We start from the raw sequence: 22,923 nt of genomic DNA on the forward strand, positions 1-22,923 counted from the left end.
GTATAGCGATGTAAAAAGATAAGCACTGTGAGGCAACTTTTGAATGAAAGTCTTAGCATGCTATGCTAATATAGACTCTGTATATTTAAGTTCCGTTTCTCTCAGAAACCAATAGTAAGAAGCCCTCGGTTCCCATCACATTGATTTCAGTGTGCGTTATCAAGTGTTCTTATTACTGGGAACAAAGCCCTTTCTGTTTATAATGTTCATCTTCTTACAGGGAACCTCTTGGTCCTCTGTTCGCCCATAGAATCCATCATGTGGAAGGTTTCAGAAGCCGCCTCTTAACAGTCGCTTGTTTAAAATATATTAGTTTTTGTGTCCAAAGTTGCACTTACCTCAGGAACAGCTGCACACGTCATTCCCAAATCCTTAGACATCATTTTTAGGCGACAGTTCTAAGAAAAGTTGCATCCAAACCAGCGGATACTGTAACTGCAAACTGTTTACTTACACCGTTTCCCCGAATCCATGTACATTGGAGCCTTGGCCGTTACTTAACTAAACAAAAAGTGAAGAAACTATGTCCATAATGTCTTGATAAAACCATCCAGCTGCGGCAATATTTATTTTATTCCACCCATTTAGGCTATTAATTTAAAAAACCCACATAAAACTGGAACGGCGTATGAAGTTGTGTAGTCAAATTACTTCTCGTTTTGTTTCTGAAAATGCCATCAGACGAAGTGTGTGTTTTACATTAAGTTACTACTTTCTTTAATTGGATTGGTGCTTTTCTTATTGCCGTTTCTTTATGCATACCGTAGTGTTTCTACAAGACACGTGTTGCAACAAAGCCTCCCTCTCTGTTGACAGAATTTATTTGCATTTCTTCTGCTACAGTAACTCGGCAAGGGGTTGTCTGTTCTCTGACCTCACAGCTCACGAGCTGTATTGCCTGTTTTACCATAATTGCTTGCATACCATATTACAGCATACTTTTAGAGTGTGCTAGTTGCATACATTTCCCCGCCCAGCCTCGTACAGTACGGATTCACAATGGAGAACTGTTTCGGCGCGGCGTTACCGAAGGTGGTGCCGGGGTCTCTTGTTGTTGCCCAGGTTGGATACCTCTGACCCCCCGCTACCTCTACGTCTTTGTTTCACGGCTGACAGAAGGAGTGCCAGAGCTCCTCCAGCTCGGGTGATTTATGACCAGCAGCTGCGCTTGCAGCCCATGACCCACACAGCTGGGTGTCAGATGTGGTCTCCCTGTAAGTAGAAACGTATCTGGCAACCCAACATCAGTCGAAGGCTGGACGGAGAAGCACTGGGAGTAAAGAGCGGAGGAGACCTAGTGGAAGAAAGATGGACTGGGCAAGATGGATTGGTAGGGGGGGAAAAAATCGGAGTAAGACCCCTGCAGGTTCGAGAGAGCTAAAGAGAAAAGATTAAGCCACACAGAGTTGACAATGATAAAGCCTGAGACATGTGAGGGAGACATCAAGCCCTGGCTGGAAAAAAAACATAAAAAAAACATTGATTTGAATGCACCAGCTAGGCCCAGCATTGATTTCTGCTGGTGTAGGGAAAGCAAAATGTTTGTATTATTTCATAAGCCAATTAGCTGCAAGGAGACTCCTCTCCCTGTGTGCCTATTGACCCACAGTTTGTGGCTGCAGCTTTATTGTCTGGGGGGCGCTCTATAAAAGATCAATAGGAGGCGAGTGATTGGATTATGCGGTAATCAATGCATTGTACTAATATATAACCAGAGTGATTATGGAGCACTGGCTAATAGGAGGCCTTAGAGAGCTGTAATGACATCACACTCCCACTGCGCGTGTATGTGTGTGTGTGTGCAGGTGCATGTCCAGGGAAAGATTGCGTGTTTGTGTGCATGGGGTAGTGTGCGTGTGGGGGGTGGTGGGGTGGGAAGATGATGGGTTGATTTTCTTGATTCTTCAAACAGCTGAAGAACAGTACTACCAGATGGTGTGTGATAGCCGCTTAGAAGGGGCCATCATCAGATTCCTGCTGTAACATAGTGACAGGGCTCCTGGGTTCAATGCAGCAGCATATGTGGAAACGGAGAGAATAATGATAGCTGTGAAAAAAAAGAAAAAAATGCACACGACCGCTGCAATCTGGCCTTTTAATCCTTTTTGTGTTTGTTTTTGTCACAAACTGAAAAATAAGTCCACTTATAAATATGCAAAGGTTTGTTCTTTGCATACAATGTAAAAACTTTCTTTCTTCTCAATAATGGTGGAGAAGAATCTGCACCAGACGTTTCTTGAGATGTTTGTGATCATCTACTAGCTTCCTGAGAGAGAGAGTAAGGGTCTTATTTTGGTGTCCTGGAAAAAATTCCATTAAGTTTTCAAAGTAAAAAAAAAAAACAAAAAAAAAGAATAATTTTGAATGGTTTAGTTAGCGTATGAAATTTAGTAGGAACACTGAGCTGAAACCAATGCAGTATAATTCTGGTTGCAATAAATCTGACCTGTAGTTTTCTAGAGGCTTAATTTTTTTAAGTCTGTTTACTTGGGAGATTTTTGCATGTTTCTTCTGTCCTCACTGACAAAAATCTGTTTGGAAAAAATAATAAACGCCTCCAAAATAATCATATAGTGCCCCTCCTATAGTGTTTAACAAAGTATTAACCCCATAACCATTTATTACAGGAGTTTAGCTGGGTGTGCCTAATACACTACTAAAAAGTCTCATTTTACAACCCCTTAAACAGCATCTTTTCCAACATTTTTCCACCACCGTTTAATTTTTTTCTCATCCCCAAACACGCCAAATTTGAGAGTTCACGACGGATCTCAAAAAGCAGCCAGCTGGTAAAGTTGTCCATTGTCTGCTCAGCTGAGAGGAGGAACGTGACTGGCAGCCTAATCTCGTTAGACACTTAGCACCAGAATGCCAGAAAGTAATGATGTAATGATAATGATGAACCTTTTCACAAGTAATTAACTGTGTTTATCAACACGTGTCAGGCCATTTAATGTAATTGAGTGAGTGATAGCCACCCATCTCGCCGCTGCCATTCATCATTTCTTTGATTTGCCGAGCGTTCGGAAGCCACGGTGATATGAGCGGTGAGGTGTGCGCTGAGTCGCTGCAGCGCGCCGGTGCTGCGCAAGGAGAGCGCCGCTTTTGTCCCGGTCCTTTATCTGCACCTAAGGACAGAAGAGAGAAAGTGGCGGAATGAATAAGATGTGGTTAAACACCTTAAATCCTATTTAAGGTGACTTTGTTTGATTTCTTCTTAGCCGCTTTGTCGTGTGTCTCTTGCTCAAATAGCAGACTGAGATCTGGTCCTGCAGACTTGCACTGGGGAGCTTTGGTAAAGTTCCTGTTTGCTCAAGAGTTTAGGAGGCTTTTATGTGACAAATTGTAAAGGAGCTTTTAGAGGACATAATGAGAAGCAAAATCTTTTCAGTGGATGAAGAAAAAGTGGGGGGTATAAGCTATAAATGTGTTGCTTAAAGTATGATTGAAGAGAATTAAGGAAAGCTACAGTGATTACATTAACCGTTTATATTTCCTGATGTTGAACTATACAAACATATATATATTTTAAATCTTTTTGACCATGTGGAGGCTAGTTTTTTGATTTACAAGGTATCTGTATTTTTTATGATAAACTCTTCTTTGCTATGATGAGCACACCAGAGGTTTACCAACCAGCCGTGAGTTTTTTATGCCTGTTTCCTCACTGCTGTCACTTTCCCCGGTTGTTTAAGTGTCCGTTTAAAAGCTGCTCCGTCCCAGAGGGCTTGTCTTTTACCTGTCAGCCCTGTCGAAAGGCGCTAATCACCGCACAAAGCTGAGTGAGCGCTCCGTGCGCTTGTTAGCCCTCGTCCCAATCTTCCGCCGCGACATCCTCACGGGCACTTAATTCCTCCCTATTATGTTCTTATGTTTCTATAGCCTCCTAATGAGACAAGAAAGGGGAGTATCAGGTTGTGTCCATTGATGCGACGGGGCTCGGCGTGCGCTGAATGCGTGTGAACGCATGTGCCGGCGCTCGGAGCCATCTGCCCATCACGGGAACACGGCGTGTAATAACAGAATCATGACCGTGGAGATCAGGGCCCCGGCAGGGAGCCTTGTATTCATGGAGTTTTAAAGGCGGCCATCCGACAACTGATCAGACACGCCCAGCAGCTCCCGCTCCCGCTCCCCCCCTCGCCGCCTCTTTATGTGCGCCCCCAAACGCTCATGCGCCCCCCGATTCCGTCCTTCCAGCGGCACAGGCCTCAGACTCCCATGTTGCCAGGGGTGACGTGGTCGCCGGGGTCAGAGGTGCTCGTCGGAGGTGAGGTTCAGACTGTGGGCCCATCTGATAGGACCATCTGGACGAGTGACCTGACATAATTAGTTATTAATTCTTCTCAAGGGGAGGGAAAGAGAGGAGGAGGAGGAGGTGGTGGTTACACACACACACAGCTAACGTTCTTATCCACACTGCTGCTGTTAACACCAGGATTATGGATGTAACTGGTGATCTTTTCTGAGGAAGACACGGCAAAGAGTAAAAAGATACACCGCTTAGCTCCACATCTCGTATTTTTAGGTCAGTTTATTTTTTGTGTTGGACAAACTTCAACAATGTGACAGCGTGGTTCAGCGTTTCCAGTCCGGGCTGTAAATTTGTGATATTTTCCAACAGAACGACATCTGTAAATTCAAGACAAACAAATTACGAGGCCGTCCTTTATTCCCGTTTCAATATCTCAATCCAGATGCAGTCGAGTACATTTCTACGAAGCATCGGTTCACGCTGGCCTTTTCTTTCTTTTGAAACTTCAATAAATGTCGGCCTTTAGCTTTTTGCGGAAACATCTGGATATGGCAACAAAAAAAAAAACAAAAAAACAATGACTTTGAGATAGGTGTGCGTTTTCTCTTCTTGCTCATTGTTGCCAAGTGCACCGGAGCCGAGAGCCGAAAGTTTAAGCTGTTTCCAAGGCGCTTGTCAGGAGGCATTATGGAAAATTAAGAAATGACAAAGCGAAGCAGAAACAGACGAAGATACGAAACGAGCCGCGGGACGTAGAAATCACTCCGAAAATGTTTTGATTAATTATATATAATAGCATAAGACTGTTATACATTTCTCCTTTAATCAGAAAGGCAGAGCCATGCTGGAATAATCAAATAGTTTAGACTATTGTTGTTACACTGGGATAATTATCAGCAGCATGTACACAGTCATTTGGTATTTGATCATTTCCCAGTGTTTTGCTTCGTAAACCCATCTGGTTTTAGGCTCTTTTGTGCGGAGTGTGTAATGTGACTGTCAGGGACTATAGTGGTACAGTGTCGACCGCGGCCCCTCCTGCTGCTCTGCTCCACTACTGCTGCCGCCGCTGCTGCAGGGGAATCTCCTCATTGGCATGCAGGCGGTGACTTGGAGCCGTGGAGCACCGGCACCCACTCTCTCTGGAGACTCTCTCCTCGCCGTTTTCGTCTCTCCTCCTTTCTCCTCCTCCATCTCCTGCGCTCTCCCTCTCGCAACCCCCCCTTCAGGCAGCTGTCACAACATCGGCCCAGCACAAGTGCTAGGGGGGGATCGTAGGGGATAGAGGAGCCGAGCTGATGCGCTCCTTTAGAAACGGTAGATTTCGAATCAGAACGGCTCAACGGCCTCTTGTGCTGAATCAATCTTAAGATTCGGGAGCGATTTGTAACTCGCGGTGTGTCAGTGCACGAGAGGATTGTCCCCCCGCGCCTCTACAAGAAATCATTTAATAAAAATATATGTCCAGGGGATACGCGCCGCTGTAAATCATGTGAAATGTCCCGACGGCGTCCGAGTTTACACTTGATCCGATCTTGGCAGGCTGATGAGGTGTTTACAGTGAGAGGGGCTGGGATGCAAACAAACAAATGCAACTTCTTGGCATGTGCTGAGCATTTTGGAGAAATGCTGGAACCAACAATGGCAGACGAGAGCGGGGTAGAGAGGAGACATGGATCCTCGTGTGGCTCTGTGGATTTGGCAGGAGTGAAAGCAGTGAGAAGAGCGCCGATACCAGCCAGACTCAAGCTGTGGGCAAATCAAGCGTGAAATCAGGAACAAAGGGATTCACAGGATTGGAGGGCATTAGATTCACTCTGTCTGAGCCGTGTGTGTGTGTGTGTGTGTGTGTTTGCGTGTGTGTGATGGGGGCTCAGGATATTGTCGTCTTCTTAATAGCCTTGTTGCTGAGAGATTAGCGAGTTTTAAATTAAGGTGATTTTGTTTCGGTTTTGGATAAGTGATCATGCTTTTTGCGATTTCGATTAAAAAACGTTTGATTTGCAGTAACTTACAGCAAACTGCATTTCTAAACTTATCATTCTGTGACACCAGAGCGTGGGAAGGCAAAAGGAATTGTGGGAACTGTTAATGGAGCAGGTTTATTTGCCATAACATGAATAGTTGTCGTTCTTCATCAAGCTTTTATTTTGTCGAGATGTCCAGATGTAGACTCATCAGCTACGTCTTTGTGAATAAGAGTATATGTATAATTAAAACAGTCATTTTATTCGTAGAGGCCTTAAATGATCAAATAACTGTACAAGTATTGAGTCAGTTGAATAGTAGAAGGCAGGTTATTAAAAAAAAACTAGAATCAACATCATTGATTAATGTATCTCTTAATTGTCCACATCTCCATATTTTAAGGATAAAGGTATAACGGCGCAACTTACACATGTAACCACAGTGGTGCAGGCAATTTATACTCATACCAGTCTGGATCGCTCTGTAGCAACACCACTTAAACACTAGTAGGCGCTGTGTGTTTTTTGCCAGTTGGGTTAATTTGTGTTTCTACTTCCTGCTTCGCTTTCAACAATTGCGACTGAAACTTTCGCTGAATTTCTGCTGAAGATGAGTCTTGATCCATCCAAAACAATCAATTTAGAAAATTGCAGCTATGGAGAAGGAGACGGAAATACTAAATCAAAAAACATGCTACTACCAAGTGGACCAATTAGTGGCTGGAACGCTGTGGCATGGTGCATGTCAGCACCGAAGCCTAAACCGCCTGTAAGTGTGGCACTATTTCATATTCATCTGATTGTTATCAAAGCGATCAGCACAGTGTTGTCTCTGTGGATCCACTGCTTGATTTAGTTACTGGTCGGCACCGAGCTCCTTTGTTGGAGCTATAGACACTGTGGTGGATGTTGAGTCAGTCCCACATCCGCCACCCTGTTCTCTGTAAATTCTCCCTGACAGACAAAAGTCACACCTCAGGAATGTGTGCGACCACTACCACGCAGTTTCAACTGGATCATTATTTAAAGGGTTCGGTGCAATCCATCAACTGTCAGTTTCGTGATTTAATTTCAAACGTAGCAATGAAACGTTCCAACGGTTATGATGTCATTTATCAGGATGTTGTTTAAACAACATGCCTACTTAAGGTGCCGTCACGAAACGAACCCTATTTCCTCTCCACTTTGCCGAATGACCCGCAGCCCGGCCGAGTCCCATGCAGATTGACCGGATGACCTCAATATCCTGGTCCACCCAATCAGAACATCTAAATGCGTTGTGGTGCGGTGAGGTCTGCTGCAGAGGTGTCACTAAAGGTCCTGGATGAATGATTTTCCCAGGTTCTGTGCTATTTTGCCCTTGGTTGACTCATTTCCAGGTGACTCACCTCCGGAGATGCATTCTTGATGTGTGTGTGTGTGTTTTTTTTTGAATGTTTCTATGATTTCACACTGTGCTGCCGCTGCCGCTGCATTTTGAGGCAAGGTACGTAAAAGCCGCGATTTCCGTGCTTCCAGATTTCAGGGGAGGGGAGGAATTAAACAATTATAAGATGTAAGTTAGCACTCAAGAAGGTCATAAAGCACACACGAACAGAAAAAAAAACATGTTGAAACATTTTCCCTGCCGCTGGTCTGAAGCTGTTTCATAAGGATGACTCTTCTCTGAGCGCCAGGTTGAATTATGGAGGCACTAGTGGAGGAACACTTTAATTGATGTATGAATATGCAATCGTGCCTCAATCCTGGACCTGAAATCAATCAAGTAGACGTTCAGTGGCTAGTTTTCGAGCCTCGCCACCTGCACCCTCGTGTGCTGTGGTCGTTTGTTAAGTTGGGATCCATTTCTCCTTCCCTGCGACGGGGCCGCGCTCCCGCTGCTCTGTAGTTTACCTCCACACGGAGCCGACCACATGACACAAACCAGCGTCTTTATCTCCTCTAACTGCCGCGGGGCAAACGGAGGCGATTCACTCGCGCTTTTTTTATTTGCAGTAGCGTGTAGTTAAATTAACTGCAAATGCCTTAATTTTGCAGCGCTGCGGTCCATTATGAGGGGTTCCTGAGTGTAAGGAAGTGATTAACAGAGCACATCTGTTTCCGTAATGACATCATAGAATCATTTTATTTTCTGATTCACTTTATTCTAGTCATATCACCTATTTTGCTCTTTGAATCACACCTAAACCGCAATCAGATACGTCTCTTACAGTTGGAGAAGGATATCTCCTGTTTCTATTTCCCTTTTTAAGTTAATACTTTATTCCCACACTTCACTGGGCTTCAGAGGGAAATTTGCTGCTTTTAACTCTGCTACATATGTTAGACAGTCGCGGTTAATGATTACATTGCGAGATTTGGTAGCACTACTTGGAAACAAAGTAGCTTTCATAGAAAAACCCAGAAGTCCAAAATCTGTGGGTGGTACACAAAAGAAAAAAAGAAAAAGAAAAAAAAATCACATGACTGGAGGCTAACTAACAGATACTCACCTGCAATTAGAGAAAGCTGTTCAAATTAGCCTGGGTTCAAGTGGGCACCAGCCTCAGATGTTCCTAATAAAATCCTAAACTCCGCGCTGGTTATTCAGAACTGAGGGCGGCGAAAAAGCTGCTTGGAAAAAGAAAATGCGCCAAAACTCCAACCAGTTCAGTTGCTTAAGATGCCACAGAATAGCTTCTATGAACTTTTCTGAACATGATGCTAAGTATGTTGTTGAATAGTGGATTACAGAGGGTTTCCTTAATAATGTCTTAATGTAATCATATAACTTTATTGATTTCTATTTATTTTTCTATTTATTACTTGTTACCTTTATGATCTATGTTCCTTAAAATGCGTGAGAACACATCACCCTCAGTCTCCCGTTCAGCTTTTCTCTAATCCTGAGACAGTGCGACCGCCTGTTGCTTTCTATAGACTGCGGTGGGGATCTTAGGTGTGGAGGGATGAGGTAGTAGGGGAGGTGTATGTAAGTGAGTGAAAAGTCTGGGCAAAAGGCCCAGCATTTGGCCTCATTTGTAACCGACTACACGTGAAAGCCTTCAGGGCACATCAGGCGAAAAAACCCCCAGTGTTTAGAAAAGGGGGGGGGGGGTGAAAAAAAAAGAAGGGATTATTGAAGTATTTCAGCAACAAACACACAGTCACCCACTCATTCACACACACGCACCGCTCATAAACCTTGATGGTGTCAGCAGCCGAGCGCTGCAGTAGTTTCGCCTCCCAGAAGGAGCAGCAGTGATATCTGGCAGACCATCAGATGGTCGTGTCAGCGCTGACTGATGGGAGTTCTGCATCCAAGCCTAGACTGTGTCCAGGTTCTTCTCAAGTCAGACGGCAGGCAGGCGGGCAAAGCTGTCCAGCTACATGTGAATAACTCGCATACATTAAAATGCGCGGCAGAGAAATTGCCTCGGAGCAAAGGTCAGTGTGGCTAAATGTGCAAGTTCGATTGCTTTTAACAGCAGGAACGCTTTACTGCAAGTGCGTTTAAGACGCGAAAGGTAGGCAGGGTAATGGTTTGTTCAGGAGATTTGTTCTGGGTGTTTGGGTTTAACTCCCTGAAGCTTTTGATATTCTATGTTTTTTTTAAAAAAATCTGCAAGAAAAGCCTCATATAGCTTATTCCTGTTGTCCAGAAACATTTAAAAACACATAATTGAGCCATTTGTTTACACTGAATGACGTTCCTTCATTGTAATGAACGCTGTCATTTTCAAGTCAATAATAGATGCACATTCTTGCTTCCTTTAACACACAGTAAAGTTTCCCAAAATCTGCAGTGAATGGGAAAATTGCATGGATTTTTAATTTTTTTTTTTTTTATCGACCAATTTGAGATTATTATGCCTTAACCTTGTATTCTTATTTTACTAATTAACTCGAGATAAAATTCAACATGAAACACAAATAATACACAGCCATTAACCGTTGAGATGTTTTACTATGCATCTACATTTTAATGTACATATTTAAATATATATTTTTTTTTCTGAGGCAGCATCAAAGTGTGTGCGCGTGTGTGCAAGTTTGAAGCAATTTTGACAGAAAAAAAACACAGACAAAAGTCATTAGTTTGCAACTGTATTCAGATTTAAGAGACTTTTTAAACCAATTAATAAATAATCTCGTCACTTCTCGTTCAAAAGTCCAATGCGTGATGCTATTTACATCATAAATTAAATAAGAAACTAAAGACATACCTTCAGATATATGTCGTATCAATCGTTTTAACCCTTCAGGCTGCCATGACAAAACAAAAAAACGATGGGGTTCCTTTGAGAACAGTTGTATGTGGAGCAGATTGTAAGAACAGCATACTATTCATATGCCGCACTGGGTGAGTATTGAGGTAAAAACAGGAGAAATGAATCTCTGATATACAGCTGGATTAGTGGATATGCAAGGAGAGGATATCCGAAAAAAAAAAAAAAAAAGCTAACACAAAGGCAAGTGCTTTGAGTTTGACATTTCACAACTCATCCAAGCGGCTCCATCTTCAGTTCTAAATGACTTGTGGGAGGTTTAGGTTTTACCAGGAACATCTGTGGTTGGTGCACACTTGGTGAAACATCTTCAAGACAAGTCCAGGTGCCTTTGTTTTAGTTTTTTTTTTTTTTTTTTAATATACCATAACCTGGATCACTGAGAGCCTTCCTAGAAATATCTAATAAGAGCACGTGGGGAGATGTCAAACAAGTCATTTTTGTCTTTGCACTCTAAATAATGGCCTTTCAACTATACATTAAAACTGTTTCAAGTTGACCTCTTTTAGCCTTTTACAATTCAGAGGCATTTCTTCCCGTTTTTTTTTCTTCAGCTTAATTTAATATTTTTAATCTAATATTGGTGCGATCCAAACACCAAAACTAATTAATGCCACCGTAATAATAACATTCTACTGGGACTGAAAAAAAGACACATACAGAAAACAGCCCACTGACAAATAAATACCAGGAAACATTGACATCTTACAATAGCGAAACGCTTGCCTTTCCTGTGTTGCACGTTGCGTGTCAAACATTATGCTCTGTGCAATGGAGATTTCAGGTGAAAGGGCAATGGAACAACACATTTTCTTACTGCCTTTGGAAACCGTGTCCGGGACAGATTAACTCACATGCCCAATGGTGCGTGACAGGTTTGGGACAGAAACACTAGCTTGATGTTTAACCAGCCTTTTGCAGGGAGGAGGACTTCAGTTCACCGCCATGAAAATAACACTGTATTCCCATTTAATGGAGCACACACATCCCCCTCCTCCCGTGTCAGGTGGCGTATTGAATGTCAGTTCCTGAACACTAGTTCTGTAGAGTCTCGGAGAATCATCCTCTGATGATAAAGAAAAGAGTATGATACAAAGGCCTGCTGAAAGAACCACCAAGGGCGCATCAACCCAGCATAGGTGCCTTATATCCTCATTGTCTCTCCTTATATACTCCTCCTTTATATCAAGCACCTGGTCAGTTTTGCACATGCATACGTTGTCACCGATGGCGACATTGTCATTTAGACAACAGGACCTATCTGCACCAGATATCGTCAGCTGCCGTTGGTTATGATGACTGAGGTTGCCTTGTGTCCTTGTATCTGCTCGGCCTGCATTCTCACATGAGACGCCACGTCGTACTGGACTCCCCCGCAGGCCAGGCTGGAATAGCTCCGCAAGTTCTCCGGGTCGTACAAGTGCTCCAGGGAGTACCCGGTCAAGGCGTAGGCCGCTTGTCTGTCCAGTGGCTGCCTCTCCTGCGCTTGATAGAGCAGCGGACTCCCCTGGGGCTGGGGAGGGTGCGGGGACAGATCCGCCTGCATGTAGTCTTTGGTGAGGGACAGGCCCGACCTGGGGAGTCCGTCGGAGCTGGGGCTGCTGAGACGAGACAAAGAAGCGGGGCTGGTCGTGTTTTCGTCATTGTCATGGGGGCCGAGCACTTTGCTAGCGTCTCTGTGATGGAGGCGTTCGGAGGGGAGGTCGATGCTGGGAGCTCCGGGCCCACGACACACCACGCTGGGCATGTTGAGCTGAGAGTGGTGGGCTAGGGCGGAGGTGAAACACGAACTGTGAGTTTTCGTGAGGCCGGAGACATCCAGCGGCGGCTTGTGCTGCTGCAGGCGGCTCTCTTCCTCTTTGATCATTTGCTGGGTGGCACGGATCAGGGTCTCCATCTTGCTGGGCTCTCGCGGGCTTGCTTGGAATTGGTCTCCATGGTAACGGTCACCTGAATCACTGGTGGACCCGCCTCCGTCAGGTGAACTCACCACACTATCTTCATCCCAGTGGCCTCGTCCTGTGAAAAGAAACCAATAAATTAATTACGGCGTTTATAAAATGCTGGTCGACGTGTAAGATTCTGCTTTAAATGCATATAGAGTGGTCTGACTCGGTGACTTGGCAGAAGCACAGAGGGGGTTGTTTCAGTGGTTAAGGATGTGAAATGTGAAATAACTTGGCTTTCGGTTGCAGGCAATTTTTGAACAGATGGTAGCAATCGGCACACTGGCAAGACACGGCGTAAACAACTTAGCATGTCCCATAATAACATTTGGAAAACAGCTACCAGGAGAAGCTAGGCCAGAGCTATTTTCAGAGACAGATGGTCGCGGTCTCAACCCTAACACCTCACCGTGAATGGCGCCATGGTAGGATGTGATTTCGTAGCCCTCGCTGTTCTCCACCGAGAATTTTGGCAGCGACAACACAGAGCGCGTGGTGTCCCACCACATCTCCCTTCCCGACTGGGGAGCTCCCAGGAAGTAGCGTCCACTCTGGCATCGGACGCGGTCACAGGTGGTGGTGTGAGGGTGAGTTTGGGCGTGGGCGAGATCTTCCTCCGATAGACCCAGGCCGTAGCACAGGGGGCCCGAGTCCGGATATAGGCGGTAGGCGCAGGACGCCTCCGTGGCCTCACTGGGGTCCAACAGCTGAGGAGAGGCAGAGTCTGTCAGCGGGCTTCCTCCCCATTGGCTGTCTTGATCCGACTCTGAACGTTCTGGATTGAAAGCCGAAAACTGCTGTACACAAATAATAAAAAAAAAACACCACTGAGAGTTTGGCATTTGGACGTCTTTCACAGTTAAACCTGGACCATGTCTTAGCTCTGTCCTTTACCTGCGGGTAGGGAGACACTCTGGCTTTGGCCTTGGACTGGGTGAGACGTGACTTGGTGCTCTTCCTGTCCTCACTGTGACTGTCCGCGTAGGGGAAAGCTGGCTTGGTGGGGCTCATCTGGTCCAAGGACAACTGCATTCCCTTATACTCCGTGTCCCTTTTGAAACAAATAAAATACATGTCAGACATAAAAATAGCAGGTTTTGAGCAAGTCTGTTAGTCCCCTACTGAGATCTGGACTAAAATATCTATATCACTGAATCGCTATAAAAGTCTCCACGGTTTTCATGGTCCCGTTTCCTTCCACCCCCATAACATCAACATTGCAATTAGTCAAATGTTCTTAAGCAAATTAACGTCAATCCCATCAGCCTCAGCTGTGCATGTTGACATCGTGTTAAACGCATCTTCCAACCTTGCGAACCTGCCATGTCTTGAGACACTGAACGAGGTTGAGTGGCAGTTGCTTATTTAACTTGATTTAGGACCTTCTTAAACTTTTGGGCTAATGTCTATCCAAATATTCTCAGCACCTCCTGACATTCTTGCACCGTCCCGGTAGCCGCGTTGCACCAAGTGACATAATCAGCAATTAGTCCGCTGCAGACGGCTTGAATAATATTGAATAAAGATAGCTAGACAGACTTGTTTTACAAACATACATTTTTTTTTTTTTCACGATACGAATGATGTGAGCACAATGAGAAGTGAAAACAACATTTAAGATAAACGCAAGAGATTAGGCCCTTTGGCTTCTGAGAAAAGTAACCTGAAGGAAGTTAATCATTGTTTTCTGCCACCATTACCAGAACGCTGCGAGAAAAAGTGAGTAAATATAGACAAATGCATGTACACTATCTCCGTTATATTAGTCTCAGGAAAAAAAAACAACAACAACAAAAAAACATTACTCATATATGTGCATGTAGCTCATTCACCGTTTTGGACATTTTAACCTACTGTCCTGCAGCTGAACTCCTGAGTGTTACTGTCGAGGGAGTGAAAAGGCTCCTGTGTCAAGTGTTCAGCAAACATGAGCCTATTCTTAACTTATCGCATCAACAGTATGTAATAGCAGCTGCCTGGCATTTCAAACCTTGTGGCCCATCCCTGACCCTGCACAGCCAGCCTCTTTAATATGGCTCTAAATATGACCCATTCTTTATGTACAGCACCTTAGGGGAAAGGCTATGTTTGGATAGCCAGTGCACAGTGCGAGTGTTATTTGCTTTTGCAGGTATAGTTGCGGTGGCTGTTTCTGCATCCTATCTGTGCCCTGGCTGACTTGTGTCTGAGCCAATAATGTTGGGCCTTTGTGCAAACTCAGCTGTGTTAGCCGAATTCCACCTCAGGGTCAATGTCAGAGCACCTCATGTCTGAAATGCGCCACCGACCAACCTCCAAACATGATTTATTAATGGATTCTTGTTGGGTTAAAATGCTGTCACGGCAAGGTGATTGAATTCCTGTTTGTTTTTTAATGTACCCCCCCCCCCACTTTCCCTCCACTTATTTGTGCGTGTGAGCTCTCGGATACTTCGGTGTTAGACCTATTTATGCGCTTGGAAATTCACCGTCATTTTAATGTAGTTACTTTGTTTTCTCCTTACTGCATTGAAGAAATCAATACTTGGAGTGCAGCCACACGCACGCACGCACACACAGACTCTCTGCCAAACTCACGTAAACACACACACGTGACCATGTGACGTGTGGATCAACCAAACCTAACAAGCAAAATCCAACATGTGCTACACCTATGAGATAGCTATTGATTCCTGGTTCACCGTTTGATCGATTTTGCCTTCCTTAGCTCGCGGATCGATGGGGACAGTAGAGGTTTCTTGATGGGGTTGAACCCTGATGTTTGTCTTGCTGTCTCGAAGGGCCTCAGTGTGCTTTGTGCTCTCATAACACGCAAACTGCCTGAGCCCTGCAGCCGCAGTGTGTGGTGGGTTTGTACAGAGGGATAAAGAGGAGGATTTCTCCAAGAGAGATTGGCCCATCGTATCACAGATTGAGCCTCGAGCAACAATCTGAAGAGTGTATGATGTGATTTTACTTAATCTAGTTAAATATTCAGCACTGGTGCTCCGGCAAACACAAATACATTTTAGACCATATGTGTTCATGGTGATTGTGTAGCTGCCAATTCAAAATATCATAACTTATGACTTATAACTACCAGAAAAGACCAGTCCATATGCCGTGTTTTTGTTTCTTTTAAATGGAAAAAGCATCATGAGAAAACTTTCTCCCTTTAAGACGAGCTAAATCCTTTTGAGACTCACGTGAGGACGTAGTTGACGCTGACAATACAGTGAGGCCTCGACGATCGGCTGTTGTGGACAATCGTGGCGTAGCTCTGGACCCACACCCAGCCCCCGTGCTTGGCCAGGAAGCGATAATACTTAGTGGTGACTTGGCCTTTTACCAGCACTGAAGCAGATAAAAGAAACACACAGACAGCAAAGATTAACGTCGTTAACAACATGCATGTTTTAAGTGAGCGTGTGGGAGACCCGTGTGATTGTCTGCACGTGGTCGGCTGCAGGAGGCTGACAGGAGAAGGTCGGGCAGACCGAGGTAAAAGCATAATCGAGCAGGGCTGTAACTCACAGAGGTGGTGCGCACAGCGGAGGTGGAACATGTCGCAGCTGTGGACGTGATGGTACAGCGTTTTCTCGATGAGGTCCTGTGGCTCGTAGCCTGTCAGCTCAGCTACCCTGGAGAGGAATTAAGGAGTTTAAAAATATGCAGATTGATTCACGTCTGCCTGCTCCTGTTTTTCACAGGCAACACTTTTAGCACCGGTTTATTGCACGTAAAGAACATTAAATTAGATGGAAACGCCTAAAGGGGAAGGATTAACCGCGGCCTGTACCTGGAGTCCAGGAAGATGAGCTTCATGTCCAAGCTGGCTCTGAACATAAACATGTTGCTGTGCAGTTTGATCTCGGTCACGGCGCTGGGCGGTAGAGAGTGACCCACAGCCACCAATCCCACATTCTGGTAGCAGCCCTCGAAAGGTGACATGTCCAAACTGTACTGCCGGATCTTCAGGTAGCCACTGCAGTGGATCACCTGTTGTGAAGGGACACACACACAAAAAAAATGACTAAATTTAACTCTAAAAGTGTCTCTTCAGAAACATGTGTTAATTACATTACTCTAAATGCTACATTTTTAAAAAGCACACTGCATATTTTAAAAATACAGATTTATTATTTGAACACAATATAATAAAAGTTCAATTCAAAATAAATCGAATTATCTCTTTCAATCTCTTATTTTGTAAATTAATCTTAAAAAAAAAAAAAAACTTGTATCACTGGCAGAACTCTACCTTATATCCACCACTCGTGAGTCCTGCGTTTCTTTTTGCCAGCACACACTTCATCCGCAGAAAGAAAGAGCGCTCCATTTCATATTCTGGAAAAAAAAAAGGACAAATACTTTTAACCGGGCGATTATAAATAGAGTCTAATCAAAAACTCTCATAAAAGGGAGGAGGAAAAAAAAACAGAAGACTTTCCGTCATTCGATAGGTCCATTATCGAAAATATGCCTGGTTTAATTATTTTTAAAAAATGACTTTAATAATAATTGTATGCAGTGGCGAGGAGAAGAAATAATGCATTATTAATGTTAAATAAAATAACGTAAAAAATTATTGTCAAGAGGAATAAAATAAGGTGACTGATTTGCATCCTGCAGCGAATAAGACATAATAAGATGCGAATAATAGATGTTGCACGGGCGAAATTTCCACGCGTAAACATCCCATCGCAATATCCACATCCGCTGCGATCATTTTTCTCTTATGCCGCTACAAGATTGCGATTAAATTGCGTTAGAGAGGAAATGCATGCCGCTGTACCTTGCACGAAATGCGAGTGATAGGGCTGATGTGGCGTGAGGACAGCTGTCATCTCGTCGTGGTCGGCAGGATGGACGTACTCATAAATACTGTTCCCAGTCAACTCTACCTGTTGAGAATAACTCAGGTAATTAAAGGGGTGGGTGGCTTCATTTCCTCGCAGGCGTCGTGCTAAACTGGCTGCAATATGAAAAAAATAAGCATGCAAAAACAAAAATAAAATAAACAAACAAACAAATAATAATAATAATAATAATAAAAGACGGACCTGAGAGAGTCCTAGATGGACAGACGCCGTCTCCGAAATGTACATGATCTTCCCATCCGGAGCCACAACAAAGATGAACCCGTCCAACGTCTGCAGATAATAATAATAAAAAGAGAACTATACCGTTACCTTATTTCACCTCAGCCTATTTCACACCATCTTTCCACGTTGCTGTGTGGAATAATAATAACAATGTACCTGCAGTAAATGAGCTCCCAGCTCTCGTCCAATATTGTCCAAAGATCTTGTTCGACTTGCATGACCCCAAGCCTCACCCAGACCTGGATAAAATACGCAACAGAAAATATGTCGTATTTACATAAACCTAATTTAAAACTTAAAAATTATTTATAGTAGCATTGTTGTGTTGTGTCTTACATTTAGCCTAAAAGCGAAAAAAAAGTGAAGCTCCTGTTTAAAAAGCCAATTTAAAGCATTTACGCATTTGCACGGGCCCCATATGTTGCGTAGACTGAGTGGAATTAAGCGCAAGTGCAGATGTAAAACGACAGGCGGCTAAAATTATTAGTATTTTTTACTATGCATGTCTTCCAGATCCTCGTCCGGTAAGTCCCAGCGCTAAGAGGAACAAAGCCTGCGTCGCTCATTAAAATTCATTTCCTTTCATCAGAAATCTCACGGAGCTCTCGTATCGTCAGTAAATCAGGTGTGCGTCTCCCCTGCTGTAAACGATAACAGGTCTCCTCAGCCGGTGGGACATGCACACTAACATCACCCAGATGACAGCAGAGAAACAAAGAAGGCGCGCGTTCACATGTTTGAATAGTTGCACGCGTTTTATTTTTTCGTTTACTCTGCCTCAGAGTTACATTTGACTGCGTGGACCACGCGGCCTGATTGGATTTCACGGGAGATCATTTGTGGCGTTTTCCCCCTCACACGAGAGAGCCTGCGCGTAATATCGCATGTGTGCCTCCTGCTCATATGGCTTTAGATGATTAGAAGCCTTGCAGGGCCCTTTTTTCCTTTCTAATTGGTGAGTGTTGTTCTCAGTCACGACATCGCGGAAACCTGCAGAGATCTGTGGAAAAGATGGAGGCTGATCGTCTCATTTGGACACGACGAATTAGAAACGAGCGTAATCCATTTTGTAAAGACTCCCCCAACGAATTTAACCATAATAATAGCTATGGCTTAAATAAAACTAGTTAGTCCCTTCATTTTATTTTTTTTTCTTCATATTTAATTATTATTTTTTTGAGTGTTTGGATTCTTTTTATAATTTGACCAATTGATTTTCTTTTTAATTATGTTTTTCTATCTGTATTTTCTCCCCATGTGGTAGTTTTTGATATTTATATTTGTTATATGGGCATTTTTTGAGCACTTTAACTCCTAATTGGCTTCAGAGTTGACAGGAAGGGGGGCAAAAAAAGTCCACTAATAAAAAATAAAAACACCAGTGTTGGAAGTGTGTGTGCGCAATAATGGCTCACCCTGAGGGAAAACAATTCTCATCTTCAGGTAACTCGTTGTCAGTCTTATGATGGAGGCTTTGTCTAGCTGAGAGGTGATGGCCGACGGCAGAGGCAGCATTTTGGCCAGTTCATAAAATTCACTGTTTTCCTTTTCCCGTCTAGTCCTTGCGGCCGTTTTGGATTTCTCCTTCATTTCGGCGCCTTTTCACTGCTTATATATATATTTATGTTTATATATATATATCCTCGCTGGTCTGAGGCGGTGGTCATTCACATCAGCGGTTTGACTGATTCCTCTCCGTTTTGCCTCGTTTTCATCGTGGATTTTTTTGTTTCAATCAACTTTTTTTTCTTTTTTTTTAGAAAAAAAAAAGATAATACAAACAGCTGAATCCAAAAGGTGCCAATATCCCTGGAACTCCTGAAGGTCAGTTTCAAGTTAAAACTCCTCGGTGCAATCCTTCATCCATGACCTGCAAAAACGCAGAAAGGGAAGAAGAAGAAGAAAAAAAAAACATTTTTGTTGCATCCAAAATGATCAATATGTTCCGCAGATGCCTGAGAACCAGACATGCGACTGGCCCCTGTGTTATGTGTGTGGCTGGAGAAGGCCCGCGTGTCTGAATTTACAATCGTCAGTTTGAACACAAGTGTCATTTATTGGAAAAGATGTGCAGCCGGATATAATCTGCTGCAACGCGGACTTAAGCAGGGAAATTGAGACGAGCAAAAAACGGCAGCAGCTAAAAATAAATAAATAAATAAAAGCTGTGCAACGCGAAGCTGACAGTTCCCTGCATGCAACAGACGTGCTTTAATTTCTTGAAAACATGAAGGCAGGGCCTCTAATTATGTCGTAAAATCCGTGTGTGGGCTTGGATAGATTTCTCTTCCTTTTTCTAAAACAAGAAGGCCATAAAAAATACTTCTAAAAATAATAATTAAAAAAACAAAATCAAATGCACACTGCAGACGTCGTAAACCATGCCACAAGTGAGAAATCTAAGTCTAATCTGCCACTGAGATGAAACACTTCTTCATTTCCGCATAAAAACAAACCCCCTCGTCTCTTGTCTTTGCAGCAGCATCGAGGAAATGACATTTGACCCAACACCATTCCTGAAACGTGTGTTGGGAGAAGCAACTGTGACATAATCTCACTTCGCAGGCCGATGATTTTTTTTTTATATATATATCACACGTGTTGATAAAATAATAATAATAATAGAATTAAAAAGAAAAAGAAAATAGACATCAACATATTTGGCAGATTTCTTCAGGATATGTGCATTCTTCCTACCCGAGCGGAGGTACGCTGGATTTCCCTACATCTGAATCGATCCTGTGGCCTTAAAAGCAGCCTGCTGGGAATTTCACCTGTCCTGAATCGGGTTCACCAGTCGTCCCAGTTAAATTTGGTCGCGGCTCCTCCTGGATTTCCACCTGAAAGGCGAACGGGCCGTGCGCTGCATACACCTCTCCAAATTATAAGGACGCGCAACGAGTGGCATTCGTGCCCAACAAACCTCCTCTCCTCAACTATCTCAATGTCCCTCTCTGGAGCAGCTCGGGCCCCGCCCACCCGGCGCTTGCCGCGCTCTGATTGGCCGAAAGCCTTGAAAGTCAGCGCGTCATTGGACGTTTGCCGTAGGGCGTCAATTGGGTAGGACGAGGTATGTTCGGCACTTGGCCGTGCCCGAAGTGAGCTTAAATGTGATCTTGTTGTTTTTTGTCATTAGCGCGGAGATCATGAATCAAGCTGAAACAAATAAATAAATAAATCCACATAAAGTATGATAGCAGGGGGGAGGATGTTCTGCAGGGGCGAGACCCTCACTTGATGATTATTATGTTGAAAACATAAACGGAGGGAAAAATCAGTTTCACACAAAGAAAGCGTTTTTATTTCCTCAATTTAGTACAGTTTTTATTACATCCAACTAGTTTTTATTGCTTTGCTCATATTTAATATCTCGTAGAAGTATATTAAAAAATATTTTTAAAAACCAAATTGTTTTTCTGAGTAGAACTGTTCTTATTTACTTTGGAAAAATAATGAATAATTTAAGGAATTTATCACCCTGAGAAAGGTATTTATTTTCAATCCGTGCGCATCAATAATTTTACCACTAAGGTGCCAATGTTTAATTCGGTGAACGAATAACAAGAGGTGCAGGTACATTCAGTTATAACAGAAAATAGAACAGGAAATCTAAATAAATAAAAAGGTGCCACTGTTTGGGAACTTGATGCTCTTCTTATGCTGCTTCTGCTAGTTGTCTAATGACCAGGCCTCAAGACTTGGCGGTGCCTTTAATATGCTGAGCATCCTTGTACTCAAATGCACACCAAGACATGAACCTGCTCTACTATTCCAGTGGTGAAACTCTTTATTTGGCTTTGTGGTGGATTGCATTTTTTTTTTTTTTTTGGGCTTTAAAAAAACCTCATCCACATCTAAACAGCAATGACTGTATGTGTTAATTCTCGTATTTTAATTTGAAATTTCAATTTTTGACGTTGAATTAGCGCTTTTTTTTTAAATAACAAAAAAAAAAATAAAAAAATCTTGCGTATGAAACACAATGGACCAGAATATATTTGTAATTCAAAATGAGAGGCTTATCAAGTTAACCAGTTTTGTCTTGTGTAATCTTAGAGCTAGGATTATTTATTTTATTTTTTAAAGACAAATGCAAAGCAGTTTCCACATGGCCGAGAGAGCGGTGCGTCGCGTCCAGAGCTCATGCGATGGTTTGGTGTCCGTCAACCGCGTTTATCTGAGGATTAATTTCCATGGTGTGAATCAGATGAAGGCGCCGCGGCGCATGTAGTTTTTTAATTAGTTACCGTGCGCTCAGATGGAGGAGGGGGAGTCGGAGGGGAGAAGTGTATAGAGGTGGGATGGGGGGGTGCAGTTAGAGCAGCGGGCTCGGTGTCGGGGACGCGGACGCATGACGGTGAGCTCATTACGCACATAATTAGCCCTTAAATTGATGCTGCATCCTGACATAATTGGACACTCTCCTGCTGCCTGAGAACAGATATATCTCTGTCTCCTTCCTTTTGTGTGAGGGTGGGTGGTGGGGGTGAGGACGGGGAGAGTGTGTGTCTATCTAAATGGCTTCTTCCAGACTCAGAATTAGCCCCACAAGGCCATACCTTTCTATTACTTTCTCATTTATGACAGATAAAAATACCAAATTGGCAATTAGATGGCAGCCCCAGATGCTGACTGGTCTCAAGTTCTCCCTTTTCGCCAAACACCATGTTACCGCATCCTCCACATCTTGTGTTTCTAAATGAGGTATCAATGTCAAACAATTGTTAGTGGCTCTCCATTCTTTCCCTTTTTTTTTTTTTTTTAAACTGTCTAGGTCACCATGCCTTGGTCACTTCATTCTCTGCGCAAATGAATTGAAATCCACATTTTGGCTTAATAACAATCGAGTCTCATTTCACGATATGTGTTCAAAACCTATTTCTTTCGCACATGTATGCAAGTAAAATGATTCAGAACCTGCAGATCCTGCATGAGACCTTCCTATCAGCAGTGACAGACAGCCTGTCAGTTCTCTGAGGGTATGAGTTCTGAGCGGCTGGTGGAAGATTTACCCTGCCTGGACATCCTGTTAATGCCCCACCGCGGGCTGTCGCAACAGGGGAGCTCGCTCTGCTGTCCTTCCAACCCCTCCTTCGCCGCCACCCGAGACTCACCCGTCTTTCCATTTTTATTGTGTTTTTACAAATCATGCTTCTCAGTGGGAAGTCAGGCCTGAAATTCTGCCCAGCATGACAAAAAAGAAGCAGAGGGAGGGGGCAGGTTAGTGAAGGTTATTTAGGGAAAGGATTTGAGGAAAAAGGTGGAAAGGAGGTGAGAGGACAAATGTAGACTTTGTCAGTCGTTCTCAGGGAGGTATACGGTGCTTCGTTTCATCCTGTCGGCTCTTGTATGTCACTGGGAAAGTTTCAGAATTGGGGTCAGGTTATCTATCATCAAGGTGCC

At 43.6% G+C, this 22,923-nt stretch overlaps 1 protein-coding gene across 3 annotated transcripts; it reads right to left on the minus strand.

The window, feature by feature from the left end:
- Window positions 1–10,820: 10,820 nt before the first annotated feature.
- LOC124998641 (single-minded homolog 1-like) lies at window positions 10,821–20,422 on the minus strand. Of its 3 annotated transcripts, none has more exons than XM_047573075.1 (12): window positions 20,218–20,422; window positions 18,936–19,390; window positions 17,677–17,759; window positions 17,479–17,568; window positions 17,211–17,319; window positions 16,677–16,762; window positions 16,215–16,414; window positions 15,950–16,056; window positions 15,622–15,769; window positions 13,331–13,487; window positions 12,846–13,230; window positions 10,821–12,509 (listed from the first exon to the last, which is right to left on the minus strand). In XM_047573075.1, the coding sequence occupies exons 2-12, from the start codon at window positions 19,108–19,110 to the stop codon at window positions 11,767–11,769; spliced, it is 2,283 nt and encodes a 760-aa protein (XP_047429031.1). In that variant the 5' UTR covers window positions 19,111–19,390; window positions 20,218–20,422; the 3' UTR covers window positions 10,821–11,766. The 3 variants fall into 3 exon arrangements, with proteins under 3 accessions (XP_047429031.1, XP_047429030.1, XP_047429032.1); XM_047573074.1 differs by having other exon boundaries at window positions 12,846–13,233; XM_047573076.1 differs by lacking the exons at window positions 17,677–17,759; window positions 18,936–19,390; window positions 20,218–20,422 and having other exon boundaries at window positions 12,846–13,233; window positions 17,211–17,315; window positions 17,479–17,563.
- Between the last annotated feature and the right edge of the window lie 2,501 nt (window positions 20,423–22,923).

This window comes from Mugil cephalus, chromosome 21 (assembly GCF_022458985.1).
Source record: "Mugil cephalus isolate CIBA_MC_2020 chromosome 21, CIBA_Mcephalus_1.1, whole genome shotgun sequence".
NCBI lineage: Eukaryota > Metazoa > Chordata > Actinopteri > Mugiliformes > Mugilidae > Mugil > Mugil cephalus.